General features: G+C 35.4%; 2 protein-coding genes across 2 annotated transcripts; both read right to left on the bottom strand.

Annotated features, from left to right (window-relative positions):
- Positions 1-1,840: 1,840 nt before the first annotated feature.
- Positions 1,841-4,386, bottom strand: RpS20 (ribosomal protein S20). The gene is made up of 3 exons (XM_072297615.1): positions 4,324-4,386; positions 2,610-2,712; positions 1,841-2,088 (listed from the first exon to the last, which is right to left on the bottom strand). The coding sequence occupies exons 1-3, from the start codon at positions 4,384-4,386 to the stop codon at positions 1,841-1,843; spliced, it is 414 nt and encodes a 137-aa protein (XP_072153716.1).
- Positions 1,986-14,802, bottom strand: PIG-A (phosphatidylinositol glycan anchor biosynthesis class A). Its single transcript, XM_019055073.2, has 12 exons — positions 14,585-14,802; positions 13,461-13,617; positions 12,254-12,433; positions 11,045-11,279; positions 10,454-10,545; positions 9,731-9,936; positions 9,077-9,162; positions 8,364-8,547; positions 7,412-7,502; positions 6,066-6,227; positions 2,610-2,712; positions 1,986-2,088 (listed from the first exon to the last, which is right to left on the bottom strand). The coding sequence occupies exons 1-10, from the start codon at positions 14,599-14,601 to the stop codon at positions 6,141-6,143; spliced, it is 1,335 nt and encodes a 444-aa protein (XP_018910618.2). The 5' UTR covers positions 14,602-14,802; the 3' UTR covers positions 1,986-2,088; positions 2,610-2,712; positions 6,066-6,140.
- Positions 14,803-14,853: the final 51 nt, after the last annotated feature.

The raw sequence follows: 14,853 nt of genomic DNA, 5'->3' as shown, positions 1-14,853 counted from the left end.
ATGACGTCAAACACGATGTCATTTTCGACTTGCATTATCTGACGCACTCTATCATTACGGACCCAATCTCTCCTAGAAATTCCTGCTTACCTCCTCCAGAAATCCATCCCCGTTGCTCTTAGCGTATCCTGTGTCCGTTTCCTTAGCTGCCAAACGTCACTATTCACTATTTCCCATCCGTCCATAAGGACACTGCACTGTGCACCGTAGGGTGATGGGGATTTTCCCATCCTGCTGTTGTTTAAGTTGGAACCATTTGGTAGGACTGACAAAATTTCCTCTTCTACTCAGACACAAGTATTTTTCTATGAATTTTAAGTAATTTTGCTCTTTTTTTCGTTTTCAATTAAATTTTCCTTGCCCCATTTTTTTCCACATGGTGCCTACCTAGAATCGATTTTTGTCAAATTTTTCTGTTCCAAATTATGAAAGCTTCGATGGTAATAATGAAATTCGCAGGATATAAAGTCCTTTGAGTCTCTAAGAAATGACAGTTTCCAAAGATTCTTGGAAGATTATCAAATCGAGTCTTTAAGGATTGTTTTTTTGAGATTGATATTTCTGTCTTGGATTTTTGTTCTTTGATGGTAGATTAAATTGAAGTAAGCAAATCTGCCGGGAAAATAAAGCCACTAAAAGAGGACCTACATTTAAAACCGAGTACACCATTTAAATTTCATTGCCAGTAATATTTGATAATGTATGCTATGCATCGCTACCTCCTGCGCATGTAAAGCTTTACAATTCGGACTATCTGCTGGCATATTTTGAGAAAACGTGAATCTTTCAGCATTTTCTTCAGATGTGAAACTAGCACTGTGCCAAATCTGCACAGCTTGTGCGGAAAAAGTTAATGCAACAGATGCTATGCGAAGTCATCATCTGGAGGAATTGGGTTCTTTTCATCTATCTCGTCATCCCAGACAGAAAGAAAGCTCTCCTGAACGGCTGATCTAGGGTTACAACATTTCTTTTAAATAATGTGTGTTAAAAAAGAAAAGTTAAACCCTGTGCTCTCCTCATAATCAGCACATAAGAACTTCGTTTCTTGTAACTTTCTGTGCATTGAAGGTCATGAAAAACACCACATCAAAAGCCATTGAAACACAAAATCTCTGGGTTCTTCAACTTGGGATTTTTAAAAATTTTCTACATTGGGCCACACGCGACAGGTCAAAAAACACTGCTTACAATTGCTTGAGACTTTGCAACTGATTGACAAATGGAGTTACTAAGATCTGTGATACATTGGTGTTCAATAGAAAGGAAGAAAACAATGGCGAAAAGTCTCCTATTGAATGCTAATTTAAAGCCACAAATTGATTTCTTGTGTTACGAAAACTAATTGATAAAATTTGTTGGCTGTTTATGACGATATACTCACAGTAGAAGCCAATTTTTAAAGTTGAACTTCAATTAATTGGCATATTTCTTTTAAACAGAACTGAGTGCCAATTTGAATTCCTTCTGAGGATTTTAGAATCTCGAATGGCATGTTCTGTCGAACAGAACTAAGCACCATGGAAAAGCATTGTTAGTATAGGACGGAACAAGCATCGCGTTCCGCAACACCCGCCAATCTAAGCCCTCCTCTCCCTTTCTCACTTTGTGGCGCTCAGTTCCATTTGACAGAGATATGTGCAATTGTCAGTTTAATGCTAATGATTTGCAGGTTTTTTAAGTTCAGGTGTACAGCAGATAATGTCAAGTTAATAAAAAGAGGAATGCTATAAAAGTATGATTTCAAAATAGGTTGAATAAGATAAGACCGAGGACTATTTCATTAAAAATGTATTGTTCTTATGAAATAAAAAATAAACAACGGTCAGTATAAAAGTCATTACATAGTAACGAGGACATCTACATCAGGTTCAATGTAGATAGAGGTGATCAATTTAATTTGATCAGCAACACACTTGGTGTCAATGAACCTTTTGTGGATTCTCATCTGGAACCTGTCCCAAGTCTTTGACCCCTCACCACAAGGTGTTTTACGTGTTGTGATACGCAGGGTCTTGGTTGGAACGCGGATGGGGCCCTTGTACCGCAAATTGAGTTTCTTGATTTCTTCGATCAAATCATGGCTCACTGAAACATAAAGATATTTATAACGTTAAAATGAACCTGTGTACCGGTCTACTTGTAAATTTCACGAATCTAGCCCTAATCAGCCTAACTGCATTTTACATTCCCAATTTCCTTCCAACTTTTATTTTTTAAACAGGGAACCAAATAATATGATGCCAAGAAACTTTCTCAACATTTCCCCAAACTCATGAAGAATATACTCACAAGATTTCGAGTCAGGATGGTTACTTTGGTGTTGAAAAATGAGACATGGAAGAAAAGGATGAAATGATTTTGTTTAAACTTCGCAAGAGCATTAATGTTCTCCGTAGGCATGTTACATAGACCATTTGAAAATCATAAAAATATTCAGTAAAAGTTTCAAAGAATTAAATACATTCACTTTGATCACAATGAGTGAAAGGTTGAGGAGATTCTGAGACATCGCTTGGAAAACACTTAGAAACTACAGCTTCAAAGTTTCCAAGTTCAGTACCTACTTAGCGGTCAACATGTCAAATGAAAAACGTAAGTAACCTTACCTTTCTCTAAGCTTTTCACAGACTTGGAAGAGAGGGTGATCCTGAAATCAGCAGGGTTAGATTCGATTCCACCAGTGCCGTGATAGTCAATATCTTTTGATGCCTGTGACAATGAACAAAAAGCGAGTATTAGAATCATAAAAGTTAAAAGGCACAAGTTGCAAAAGAGGAGGAGCTCTCTTTAAAAGTTTGCTTGAGCCTGGAAAATTAGGAAAAATGGAATGTGATGAGTTCAATAGTGTAAACATTCTGCATTGTAAGCTACACATTAGCTTGCTATGCATTGAATAGTGATGAGGAAGATTTGTCCTGGGTTCTTGACTCAAGTCAAACTAGTGAGCAGTATAGTGCATTAATCAGGCCAGAAATCTTGGTAGGCTTCAACTTCAGAGCCGGACAGAAAAAAAATCCCCTGCATCCGAGTTTAAAAAATCAGTCTTGGCCAAAAAACTTCAAAAACCCACAGGATTAAAAGCAGGACTTGCCTAGGAAAAAATACAACATTAAAGATGGTTATTAACCTCTGTATCAAATCCAAGGCTAGTCATTCCATTCAGGTGCTGATGGCATTCATCAATATTAGGCTACAATTCGGCGCTAACAAGATAGTACAAGTTTCAATGCCTGTGAAAATGAGTTTGGAATCTTCCGGCCTTTTCTGGATTAGTAGACAAGAGTGATATTCAATATCAGTACTAGTTTAATGGATGCTATCGTAGTACGTATCGTGGCGAATGGTAAGACATGGCAGGCCTGAGCAACACAAGACTTAAGGGCTCACTAGCATATGAGGATTTATATGTAACAATAGCGGATGTCGAGTTTTCACATTGTGAGAAAATCGCGTTGGAAGTCTTTGAAGCTTTGCGCTTTTCCGCCCGTAGAACTGAGAGGGTTCTTAAAAAGATTTATAAAAAGAGTAACTATTCCTGTAAAAAACAAACGTTTCGCGATCTATGTAAGTGAAAAATTGAAGGAGTAACAGCGATTTAAAAAAATGAGACAGCCGCCATTTTTACTGAAAACACTTTTGTAGGCATGAAACAAAGTCTTCAGGAAGGGTACGGCTGGTGAAACGATTCAAATGGTCCAAAAGTATGTCAATGCTGAATCATTTAATGAAACTGAACAAAAAACTAAACCGTTTGTAACTTCTACAACAAAAACAAGGAACACATTATAAAATCATTTAAAAATTCAACAATTCTGGCAAGACAGTCCCGATATGTATACTTTGAGTGTCAGCTACAGCCCATGGCCAGTCGGAGGCAGTTATCGCAAGTGGGTTCGAATCTTCATAGTGTCCTGCCGCGCCGGCCGGGGAGAACAGTGGATTCTCACCTCCACTGTTTCTACAAATCACATTATTTTCAATTCATATCTAGCCGAAAAATTGCGCTGGAAGTCTGAAACTTTGCACAGGCATACTTGAGGGCTCCAGAATTCCAAAAAAGCGTTTTCCCTAAAACTGGCGGATGTCAGCGACCGCCATTGTTACATATAAATCCTCATATCACATATCTTGAGATGCTCGTTAGATTTAGGCTTTTGCTGTGGAGGGAAGATGCTGTTGAAGTTACGACAGGGGAAGCAACAATGCTAAGAAGAGCGTAGGATGAAGTCATGAGGAAATGAGTACTAGAACCGTGAAATATTTGCGGAATACGAGCTAGATGTGCTTGCTTGATTTGACAAGCTTTCCAAACAGACAAACCTCTGTTGCGCTAATGTTACACAGGAGGAGGGAAAGTGAGGTTAGAAATGGCACAGGCCACATGTGGGATCAGAAACTCTTGAAAATTATTGACTAGACGGTGATAAGAGGCGAGGAGATGGAATAGTGAGAAATCTAGATGTGAGGGACGAAAGTATAGGGATAAATGAGAGATTGGCAATCAACAAGAGCAAATGAATTGCCGTGGTATGGCCATGACCGCGCTAGTTCCCGGTTGTTCAAGCTTAAAGAAAAGTAGGTTTAAAGGCAGAATTTCGGGAGATGATATGTGAAGAGCTATAAAAAACGTACCATTTTTGCTTTCTGGTCGAGTTAACTCAAACGAATTTGGCCAGCGCTGAACCAGAAAATTTTGAAGACCACGCGTCACTTCACGACTTCATGAGCGATAAGAAATGCGAAGAGGCACAGGTAGAAGCACATGCCCGCATAAAGTAAACATTGCCATTGTGATGACGTAAGCAAGATGCATGACGTAAACTAAGTAATCTTTTTAGCGCGCATTTTCAAAATTGGTACACGATTGCGGCGATGCGATCGAAACAACATTAAGTATTACTTACGCATAAGTAATAAATATTTAACTCTGCTGACTTAAAGATTAATCTCCTACTCTAAAAAGTTGATACTCATGGTCTTAATTTGATAAAAAGAAAATTATTTCCGCACCGAATAGATAAAAAAAAAAGAGAAAAAACTGACAGTTTTAACTTCACGAATCAACATAGAGCCTGGGCACCTTGTAGTCACAAATGAATTTGGCTTGGAATAGGTACAGAAAAACTTAACACCCTGACTAATTTTAAACCCCTTCCTCTGTTATATACCTGTCACAAAAGTCGCACTTTGAACAGATTTTTGCCTGATATCATACAGTGTCAGACCCCTCTTTGACTCAGACCTGTCATGCAAACTTGGACACTTCCTCCCTCATAAAGTATGACATAATTTATGGAAATCTCGTTAATGTTCTTGCAGAAATTAGTGAGACATGGAGAGACAGTAAAAACGCAGATGAATGTAATTTTCAGGTAGTGTAAAGACATCATATTAAATTTACAAGTCTTTAAATTCATGACAATACAGACGAAACCTCTTAATTATTACCTTTACTTGTAGTTTTTTTTTTTTTTTTTTAAAGAAATCGAGACCCACTTTGAAATAAAATTATCTTTGATTTTATTTAAATCAAAGATTCAATCTGGATCATTCTTTTAAAAAAATCTAAGAAAACGCGAATTCATATGCATACATATACATTGCAATTTTGTTCAACAGCAACACATGCATGATTTCTGCTTGAATTGCCTTCTGTTGAAATAAGTGATCCTAAAACTTTAGTTGTTTAAGAATAACAAATTTTAACTGGTTAAATTGATACTTACATGGAAATTATTCCTCACTAAAATGTAATTCAAATATCAACTTGATATTTTTTCACACTAATTTAAGATGGCTCTGTGAGACGAGCAATGCGATAAAGTCTCTAAATCACCAAGCATGAATTGAAGCCAGTTTTGTGAGCCACAATTTAATTAGTCTCAGTTTCTATAGAAAAGTACTTTTATGAATGTTCATAAAAATCATTTTTTAAATATTGAACCAAACAATGGTTTAAAAGGATTAGATTAGAGAGAGAAAATTACTTAAAAATCATCATTCTATGTAATTTCAAAGCATTAAAATACAAGAGATAATGGTAGTAAATGAGTGTTACTTACCATTATTCAATTAAACAGTAAAATATCACAGTTCTCATGTATTAAACTAGAAATAAACAACATTTTGTGATCCTGCTAGGATGCTTTCAAATGAGATGATCTCCTACTTAGTTTGGATTGCTTTTCAGGAACTCCAAAATACGTTGGGGCAATGTCTATATCCTGCAAATAAAACAAAGATGAGACACCTCAATCAATGATTGAAGGAAAAAGAAAAATCAGCGGCTGTTCATAAAAAACATAACACTAAATATCTTATACTTCGACCCCCTTCCCCCCTTGTAACGCTTTTGAGATGTAGATCCCTATTCTTCACATTGTAAAAATAAAAAGGACTAACACTCTCTTTGACTCTCTATAGCATTATTTATTTTATAAATGGCCCCTAGAGGAGTTAGAGAGATTTGTAAGGATTTCAATTCATTGACATTGATGATGTGAAATTTTTATTATGGAGATTTATAATTGCGCACATCTGTTATTCTAAAAGTGAAAAAGTTGGGTGTTTGCAGACAGACCTTCAATGACTATCTGTAAAAGTAATTCATTCACTATAAGTTGAGGACTGACGAATAGAAGAACAAAAACAGCAGGTTATAAGCTGGAAGTAGCTCATGTGGTTCTCTTGGGTATTTTTCAAGAAGTTCTCATCGATAAATGACCCAGAACCCTCCTTTATGAAGGACTTCAAGACCCAAAATTAAACATATTGAAAAGTTACACCATGCGACCTATTATACCTTGAGAACGTTTGAGTTGCAGCCCTTGGAGAGAAAAATTTGGTCCACTCTATCATATCTTAAATCGGATCTAAAATGTAGTCAGAAATTGCCAATTTGTCTTCCACAACATAGGAACTATGACGCAAACGCCGGGCACATAACACACCACAACATGCTTGACCTTATAGCATTGCTGCACAACACAAACTGCCAGTTTCTGACTAAATTGCGTTTAGCGCGAAAGACTACAAGTTCCAAAATTCAGATGATATCAATACTTCAAAAATCTTGATTTTGTAATTTTTTAAATTTTCGGCCTTAAACCCCCCCCCCCCCCCCAACACTTGCACACACCCACTTACCCACACAAAAAAAGATAGTACCAGACCATGAATCAAAATGAAATTTTTGGAAGGTGCTCAGAAGATCCACATGCACGACCTCCAGCATGAAACATGCTTTCATTTAATTTTTTCTTCTAACTTTCGTATGATGGCTGAACTAAGGTATAAATTTCCTGAGAATGAGGCAAAAGAGACGATAATTCTTAGATACAAAAAATCATTACCCCTTTGTCAAGTATACTTAAATATTTAATAGGGAGAGCAAGAGATGTTAACTCACCTCTCGCGGAACAAGCCACTCGAGACTTCTGAGTATCAAGTACATGAGAGTTACAACGAGCAGAAAAGGTAAAGCCCCACTTTGTACATAGCTGTAACAACAGGAAAGATAATTTATTCGTAAGAGATCTTTGGCTCTGAAAAAGCTGGCTGAGTCGTGTTGTAAAGTTTTTCGACTGTAATTTTAAAACCACTGCACAGCTAATCATGTAAATAAAGGTCAAAATTATAAAATCATGACATTAAACATAATATCTTTGTAAAAATATTAAAATCAGAGCCAGAGCATTCACAGGCTGTAACACTGTATTAAAATATACAAGATGAAAATGAACAATCTTCACTGCTGAATTTAAAATTACAACAAGTCCAGTTGGTTTAGCGGAAAGGAACCAAGCCACATCAGCTATTGTGGAATTTAACAGGGTGATTTAATTTTGTGCAAGAGAATGTTTGTGCGGATTACTTTGAAAATTTAAAAGAATTTGCTTCGTACTATGCAGAAAATTTACTGAGATTTGCACAAAAATCCGCACAACCGTTTTCATGTAAAAAACTAAATCACCCGACTGAATTTGGCAATAGCTGATATGTCTTGGTTCCTTTTTGCTTAACAAGGTCCAGTTGAGGAGAACAAACTTTTGTAACCTATTTTGAAAATGATGTCAGCCACTGAAATTCCTTTTAAATGGATGCTTTCATTTATTACTGTGTCCAGGTACTTTAATCCTGGTCTGTTAGACTTGGTCGGATGTATCTTTATGATCTCATTTTCCCTTGTCAAGGCTAATATTACCCAAAACTTTCATTTAACATAAAAATTACTTAAAATTCAAACAAACTTCAACGTTTCCGGCCGAGTAAATTAATGAAATTTTCAGCCATTCCCCTATTTCCCACTTTACCAGTCCTATATACATGTCAAATACATGCAAAGATAAGACTTCAATCACCTCTGCAACTGTTTTCCAAGTTTTTTCTTTGGTTCATTTATTATCCTTCCATACACAATCTCTGTCCTTTCAGTTATATCCATCCAATTGTACAGAGTTTTGACTACCTTGTGACATTCGTCTGGAGATAACACGCTGTTTGCCCTTAAATCTGAAATGGCCTCTTCCAAACTGTTGAGAAGCGCTGTTTAACCAAAAAAGAAAATGAAAGATATAAAATTCAAAAGCTTACAAGTGAAAACTAAAATAATAGCACAGAAATAAATACTATGATATATATTACAAGGAACGGGTAATATAATTGTTTCCACTTGCATTATTTATTTGACTGTCCTGCTGAGTAAAAATGCTGTATGAACATCCAGATGTTGCCAGAATTTCTCCTCTGAAACATTCATATATGAGGAAAGTAATGAATACTTTTCTTTGAAACTTCCAGATACTGGGGATTATATTGCAAATGAAATTCTCTCATGAATTGGGAGAAAAATATCCACAAGTTTCCTTGAAATTTGTATTTTATTGAAGGGAATTTGGCAACGTCTGAAGGCTCATATGCCTTCTTTCCTTATCAAGGCAGCAATGATGATGAACCGTGATCCCATTTGATCATTCATTTCTTTATCAGTAATCTATTTCATACTAAAAGTGTGTTCATACTTAATTAATAATTTTATAATAGGATATCCAATTTCTGATTTTGTAGTGCTTACCTGGGACATTTGGTTCAGCCAGATATATTAACTCAGGAGGCAGAACTTCCGGTATTCCGCCTACTTTTGTGCTAACAACCTGCAAACTGAAAATTTCCTTTCTTCATAATTTGTATAAAAAAATTTAAATGAATACAGTTATTATGTAATAGAGTTTTTTGTAAAAACACCAAAAAAATAGAATAAATGACAATAAAACAGCATAGTGACAGAAATGAAATAAGTTTATATGAGATGATAGCTTCAGCTACGCAGTTTACATTGAAAATAATGCAAATATTTATTTTTCTTCAAAAATTTAAATTAAATGACGTTAGCCCAGCTAATAAGAAACATCCGTTTTGGTGGCTTTCACTTCATATTTTTGTATTTTTTTAACTATTTACAAATCTCAAGTAAAATTGTCGGATCATTATATTAATGTTTTCTTGCAAAATTTAGTACAAGATTAGTTAGTTGAACTACAAATTCTAGGATCTTGCATATGCTCCATAGAAAGAAAAACATCAAACATATGAGTAAGAACTTTAAAATCTGAGAAAGAAAAGTGCCAAGTTGCTCAACAATTCTGAAATGGCAATGAATATTTCCCTTTTTTCTCTTTCCACAGGAAACAATGAGTAAACTAAGTATAATAAGAGAGGACTTTCTTACCCACAGGAGGCAGCCTCGACAATAGCCATACAATACGCTTCTGTTAAAGACGTGTTGAGAAAAATATGGCCTTGGACCAAGACATCCCTAACCTGCGAATGCTCCAAGCTTCCTAGTAATCTAACTCTATTCTCTAATTTGAAAGTCTGGATGACTTCTTCCAACAACCATCTTTTCACACCATCTCCACCGATTAAGAATTCCACCTGAGATAATTAAACGTACGTAAATATAAAGGGCATGTGAGCGAAATGAAATGCAGTCAACTACTGGCAGCCACTACCTCTCCACTGCTGGTAAAAAGACCCTCAAGATACTTCTAGTAAACTAATTTTTCCCGACATTTTAGAAATTAATCTCAGTTAAAAAAATTCAAAAAATACCAACGGTGCAAGAAATTTCCGATCTAGCCATCAACAGATCGCAACAAACATAAAGTAAATCCTGAGATGTGAGGCAAAATTATGAAATGTAAAAAGAAGTCCTGCAAATTAAGGAGTACTCCAGTGTTAGAAGAGGCAAATTGAATTTTTTGCCATAATACTGAAATGTTGAATAGCAAATTCTGGTCAGCGTTTTGAAACTTTCTACACTTTTACTCGATTTTACACAAGATTTTCTCTGACTAAAAATAATCCAACCTTAAACTACTCTATGTTTCAGAATCTAAATGCAGCATACTTCTTACAAAACTCTATCAAGAAAGCCACAGTTAATACTTGCCTCTGAATACCTTGCACACATATCTGCAATTATTTGAGCCAAGAGATCGATACCTTTTCTGTAGACGAGTCTACTGACAACAACAATTGTAACTGTGGAATAGAGAAAGAAAGTCATTAATCATCCAAAAAAATTTTACTTACTCTTCCATCATTATTTTCATTATACAATTGGCTCTAAAAAGATATAAAAAATCCTTCCTAAACATCGAAAATCCTCAGCCAATTGGACTCACAACTGAACAGACGAGATATGACTGTAAAAACAAAAATGGACTGAAATAAACTCAATTTATAGAATATTTGGAAAAATACTGAGGTGAATTTTTCTGTTAGGCAATCACACATACTTTAAAAATTTTTTAAGAGTAGGTAACTCCTAAGCTATTTAAGTTCATTATTTTTTCATAGAAGACTTGGCAATCATTACTACTAGCATAAAGAATATGAGTATTGACACCGCGGTATGTGTTCCATAGGATCGTGGATAGAGACAGCTTAGTAATATAATGTCATCTAATTATCAAAGACTTTGGGGAGGTTTGAAAAACATGGAAGGTAGAGAGAATGGGAAAAAAATCTTCAGACTCACTTTTATTTTTAGAACGTTGAGTTGGATCTGGAGTAAAAACAGTGGTATCGACTGCGTTGGGAATGACTGAAACTCTGTCATGAGGGACACAAGCGCGTAGTACTGTGTTTTCTTTCCCAATGTGAGACACACAAATGCAGTGATTACAATCAGCGAGAGATATTTCTAGAAATTTATTCGTTATGATGGCAGAGACATCCGCGAAACCGAACAAAGAGTGATCAGTAAAAACAGTCTAAATTCAAAAAACACCAAATTCAGAATAAAAATAAATATTAAACAAGGATGCAGAGAAAACAAACCTGAAATGGTACCATTTTAAAGACCAATAGACATTTATTTAAAAGTGGAACTAAGAGTAAAAAATTAGCCTATAATACTGGCTATCAAAAATTCGAGAAAAATCCACCAGAAGCTATGAAAATTAATACAGGGGCTAGTATCAGTCTCAATCTCTCAATTGAAATGGAATAGTTCACATTGTCTGCCTAGTAAAATAATTATATAAATAATTTTTTTTTTTAATTCATAAGTATCGTTCACAAATAATATTTCAAGAGTATTTCAAAAAGCATCACCATCCGAATTTTCCTAATATTTTTACATATATTAACAAGATAAAAATAGTGCTATTTTTAAAAACTGAGACTATCATTTTCCACGCGTCCACTAATATCGTTTCATCAGCAAGATTTGACAAACCAAATAAGAGCCTATGACTTTGCTCCACTTAAGCGAGACGAGAATGAAGAAGTGAGGATATTTGAGAAGCCAGGTCAGTGAAATGAAGGTATGCTCTTCCGATGCAGACCACCCAAAATCGACAAAACACTCAGTCACGTTGGTTTTTCTTTTCATTCTTGGCAGGAAGTTTGAAACAGGGCTCCAATTCTCCAATAAGTACTCAATTCTCATTTGTCTGCTCCTCCACCTGGACCAAACTTCCCGGCAAGACTAAAACAAAAACAATGTGATTGAACATTTGTAGGTTTTGGGTGCTTGAATAGGGGAAAAGCTTACTTTCATTTAAATTGAGATATTGAGTTTGTAAAGGGTTTCAACACATCAGATACCTTTATTAGGAGACACTTATCCATCAATTTCAGATTCTGTTTTCAAAACTGAAAAAATTCAGTTCCAGACCCTATAATATTCCCCACCAAGTATAAAGAGCTGTACCAAAAAAATTATAAATTTGGAAGACTTTACCTTCAGTCCAATCAGACGACCGATCATCATAGTTTCGTGGGCCAGTGCAGAAAAGGCTGAGTGTCCATGAACAATGTGGATTTGCTCTCGTAATAAGATATACCGAATTAGAGGCAAGGATGAAACCATTGTAGGTAAAATGCATTGGTTGTAAAAAGTCTTAATTGGAAGATAGTAAACCTACGAAAAAATAAAAATATTTTGGTAAATAGGTACATATGATTCATCATCTGCCGCATGAAGGAACGTATCTTGTCTGCCCTGTTTCAGTATTTCTACAAAACTTTTATTTTTCTAGGAAGAACTATTGCACGAATTATTCTGAAAATTTCAGAGTCTTTTCTCACAAAGTAGAGAAAAGTCACCAGAAATTTGGGGAAAATTCAGGGGATTGTTCTCCTGAAAACCAATAAAATGTAAGTAAGAAATACTAAAACAGCACAATCAAGATACATTCCTTCATCCAGGAAGTGATGAATTGGGAGCCTCACAGAACCACCTCTACAGGGTGAAACAAAACAATTCTAATATTGAAGTTTTCATGGGTAAAGCGTACGTCAGATACTGATACACCTAAATTAGAAATTAGAAAAATAGCTAAATAGCTAAATTAGAAAAATGTGCGCTTCCCATCGCAATGTTGCTAGTCTCCACTTATGTTTTAGTTTTTCACAAAAAGATCTGCCATAAGTGATACTTTAAATTTTCTGTGAAATTTCTTCACTCATCCAAAAATATTCATAAAACATTCAAGAGGATATTTTTATTGGCTTTCGACAAAATGAAACAGCATTGGGGATTTTGAAATGTTGCAATGTATGTACCCATTGTTCGACTTCAGCCATTTGTTATCTGCTTTATGGAAGCTAGGTACTTATTGACAGTAAAGGGGGTGACTTGAAGGACTGATCAGAAGAGGTTCGATTACTCTTTTTGCATGGATCTTACAATGTTGTCTGATGCAACAATTGTGCTTCATCTTCAGATTCTTCAAGCGAACGCTTTCATAAATTAAATTTGACAAGTTTCAGACACTGTATTTCCTGAAAAGTAGAACAAATGGCCCCCAAACAACTTCAAATTTTTTTGTGACGATAACTTTTTTTTTTTTTTTTTTTGGAAGTGTAGGGGAGGTGCTCATTTTTTGTAGAAAGATAGATTCTGCCCAAGATTTACATCATATTCCAGGAAAAACTCATCTACTTACCTTCAGACCATTTGTCATGTAACGCACTCCTACTCTGTCACCGTAGGAATGAGTGAAAACAACAACTTTATGTCCTTGTAACAACAAACACTGAGATAAATTAAAAATATGCTCCTCAACCCCTCCCATGTTTGGATAGAAAAAATCGGACACCATGCTGTGAACAAAAGTAAAGAAGACACAAGTCAAGAAGGAATTAGGAAGTATTGGATTATTTAAAAAATTAAAACAGTGAAAATCACAGTACTAAGGAAAAATGCAGCTCAAATTCCAGGAATGTTTGGTTCACACCACCGGCTTTGTGAATAATAACTTAATATTGTCGCAATACAGTTGCTTTTGACTTTTGCTTCCTTAACTGAGATTTGTTTTTTCTTCTACTCATCAAGAAGAATTAGTGCTCTACTAATTTGCGTACTTGATAATAACTATTGTAAATGAGGCAAAAAGTATCTCATGGAAAACTAACTCATAATAATTAGAGAGGCATATCGTGTCTTAAGTTATTTACCAAAAATGACACATGAATGCCAAAAACTAGTTTAAATCTAATTTGGTTACAGTCATAAATAAAATCAATTGTTCTTTCAAGTGAATTTGCCTCTTTCTAACGACGCTTTTCTACAGACTTAGACGATGAGGTCTGCTCTGCCGTGCCACGTAAAAACGCCATATGAACATTTGAGAGTTGCCAAATTTTCCCAGATGAAACAGGTGTTTCTGAGGAAAGTTATGCATACTTTTCCTCAAAGTTTTCAGATAGTTACTTAATTAAGTTAAATTAGGAACAAAATCATCTAAAAAATCGTAGGAGAAATATTCACAAATTTTCAGGAAAATTAGTGATTTGTCGAAGGAAATTCAGTGACGCCTGATGGCTCAAACGGCGATCTTCGTTGGCACCACAGAGCAATACATCGAAGTCCACGTGAATATGCACTTTTCAGACCTGAATTCATTCAAAATTGAAAAAGTATTGATACGAATGAGGAGTTTGTACGCATGCTGTTTACAATGTATGGTGGATCCATAATCCGTAATTTTGATTGAGAGATGCACTTGGAAAGTGCTCATAAAAAACGTAGTTAATACGACTTAATGTAATAAAATTATTTAGAACTTACCACACATTATGAAGCATTTTTTCCGCCACCCAGCAATCAATGAGTGATTATACAGTGGTCGCAGTACTATACAATGAATGTCCTGGGAAACGTTAAAGCCTTACAATTCTATATTTTTGTTAAAATGCAAATTTAAAATACAGAAATAATTGTTACAGGATTTTGAGACTTATTCATGATCAATCAACCAAGGTGGATCCGGAGCACAGCACCCGAGATTCCCGAGATAAGCTACTTGAGTGATAAGAAAAAGTGAGGTTAGTAAATAG

Source organism: Bemisia tabaci, chromosome 3 (assembly GCF_918797505.1).
Source record: "Bemisia tabaci chromosome 3, PGI_BMITA_v3".
Classification (NCBI taxonomy): Eukaryota; Metazoa; Arthropoda; class Insecta; order Hemiptera; family Aleyrodidae; genus Bemisia; species Bemisia tabaci.
The sequence above is the reverse complement of the archived record's forward strand: the minus strand, read 5'-3'. Positions and strand labels throughout refer to the sequence as shown.

Bases quoted from the DNA above. Each gene is read 5' to 3' on its own strand.
- RpS20 (XM_072297615.1), bottom strand. From the start codon at position 4,386: ATGTGGCCTGTGCCATTTCTAACCTCACTTTCCCTCCTCCTGTGTAAC. The intron at 2,713-4,323 runs GTTTGTCTGTTT...TCATTGTCACAG, and splicing joins GTAACATTAGCGCAACAGAG to GCATCAAAAGATATTGACTA. The intron at 2,089-2,609 runs GTAAGGTTACTT...TTTATGTTTCAG, and splicing joins TGTGAAAAGCTTAGAGAAAG to TGAGCCATGATTTGATCGAA.
- PIG-A (XM_019055073.2), bottom strand. The intron at 11,280-12,253 runs GTAAAGTCTTCC...TTTTGAATTTAG, and splicing joins GTCGTCTGATTGGACTGAAG to ACTGTTTTTACTGATCACTC. The intron at 6,228-7,411 runs GTGAGTTAACAT...TTTTATTTGCAG, and splicing joins AGTGGCTTGTTCCGCGAGAG to GATATAGACATTGCCCCAAC.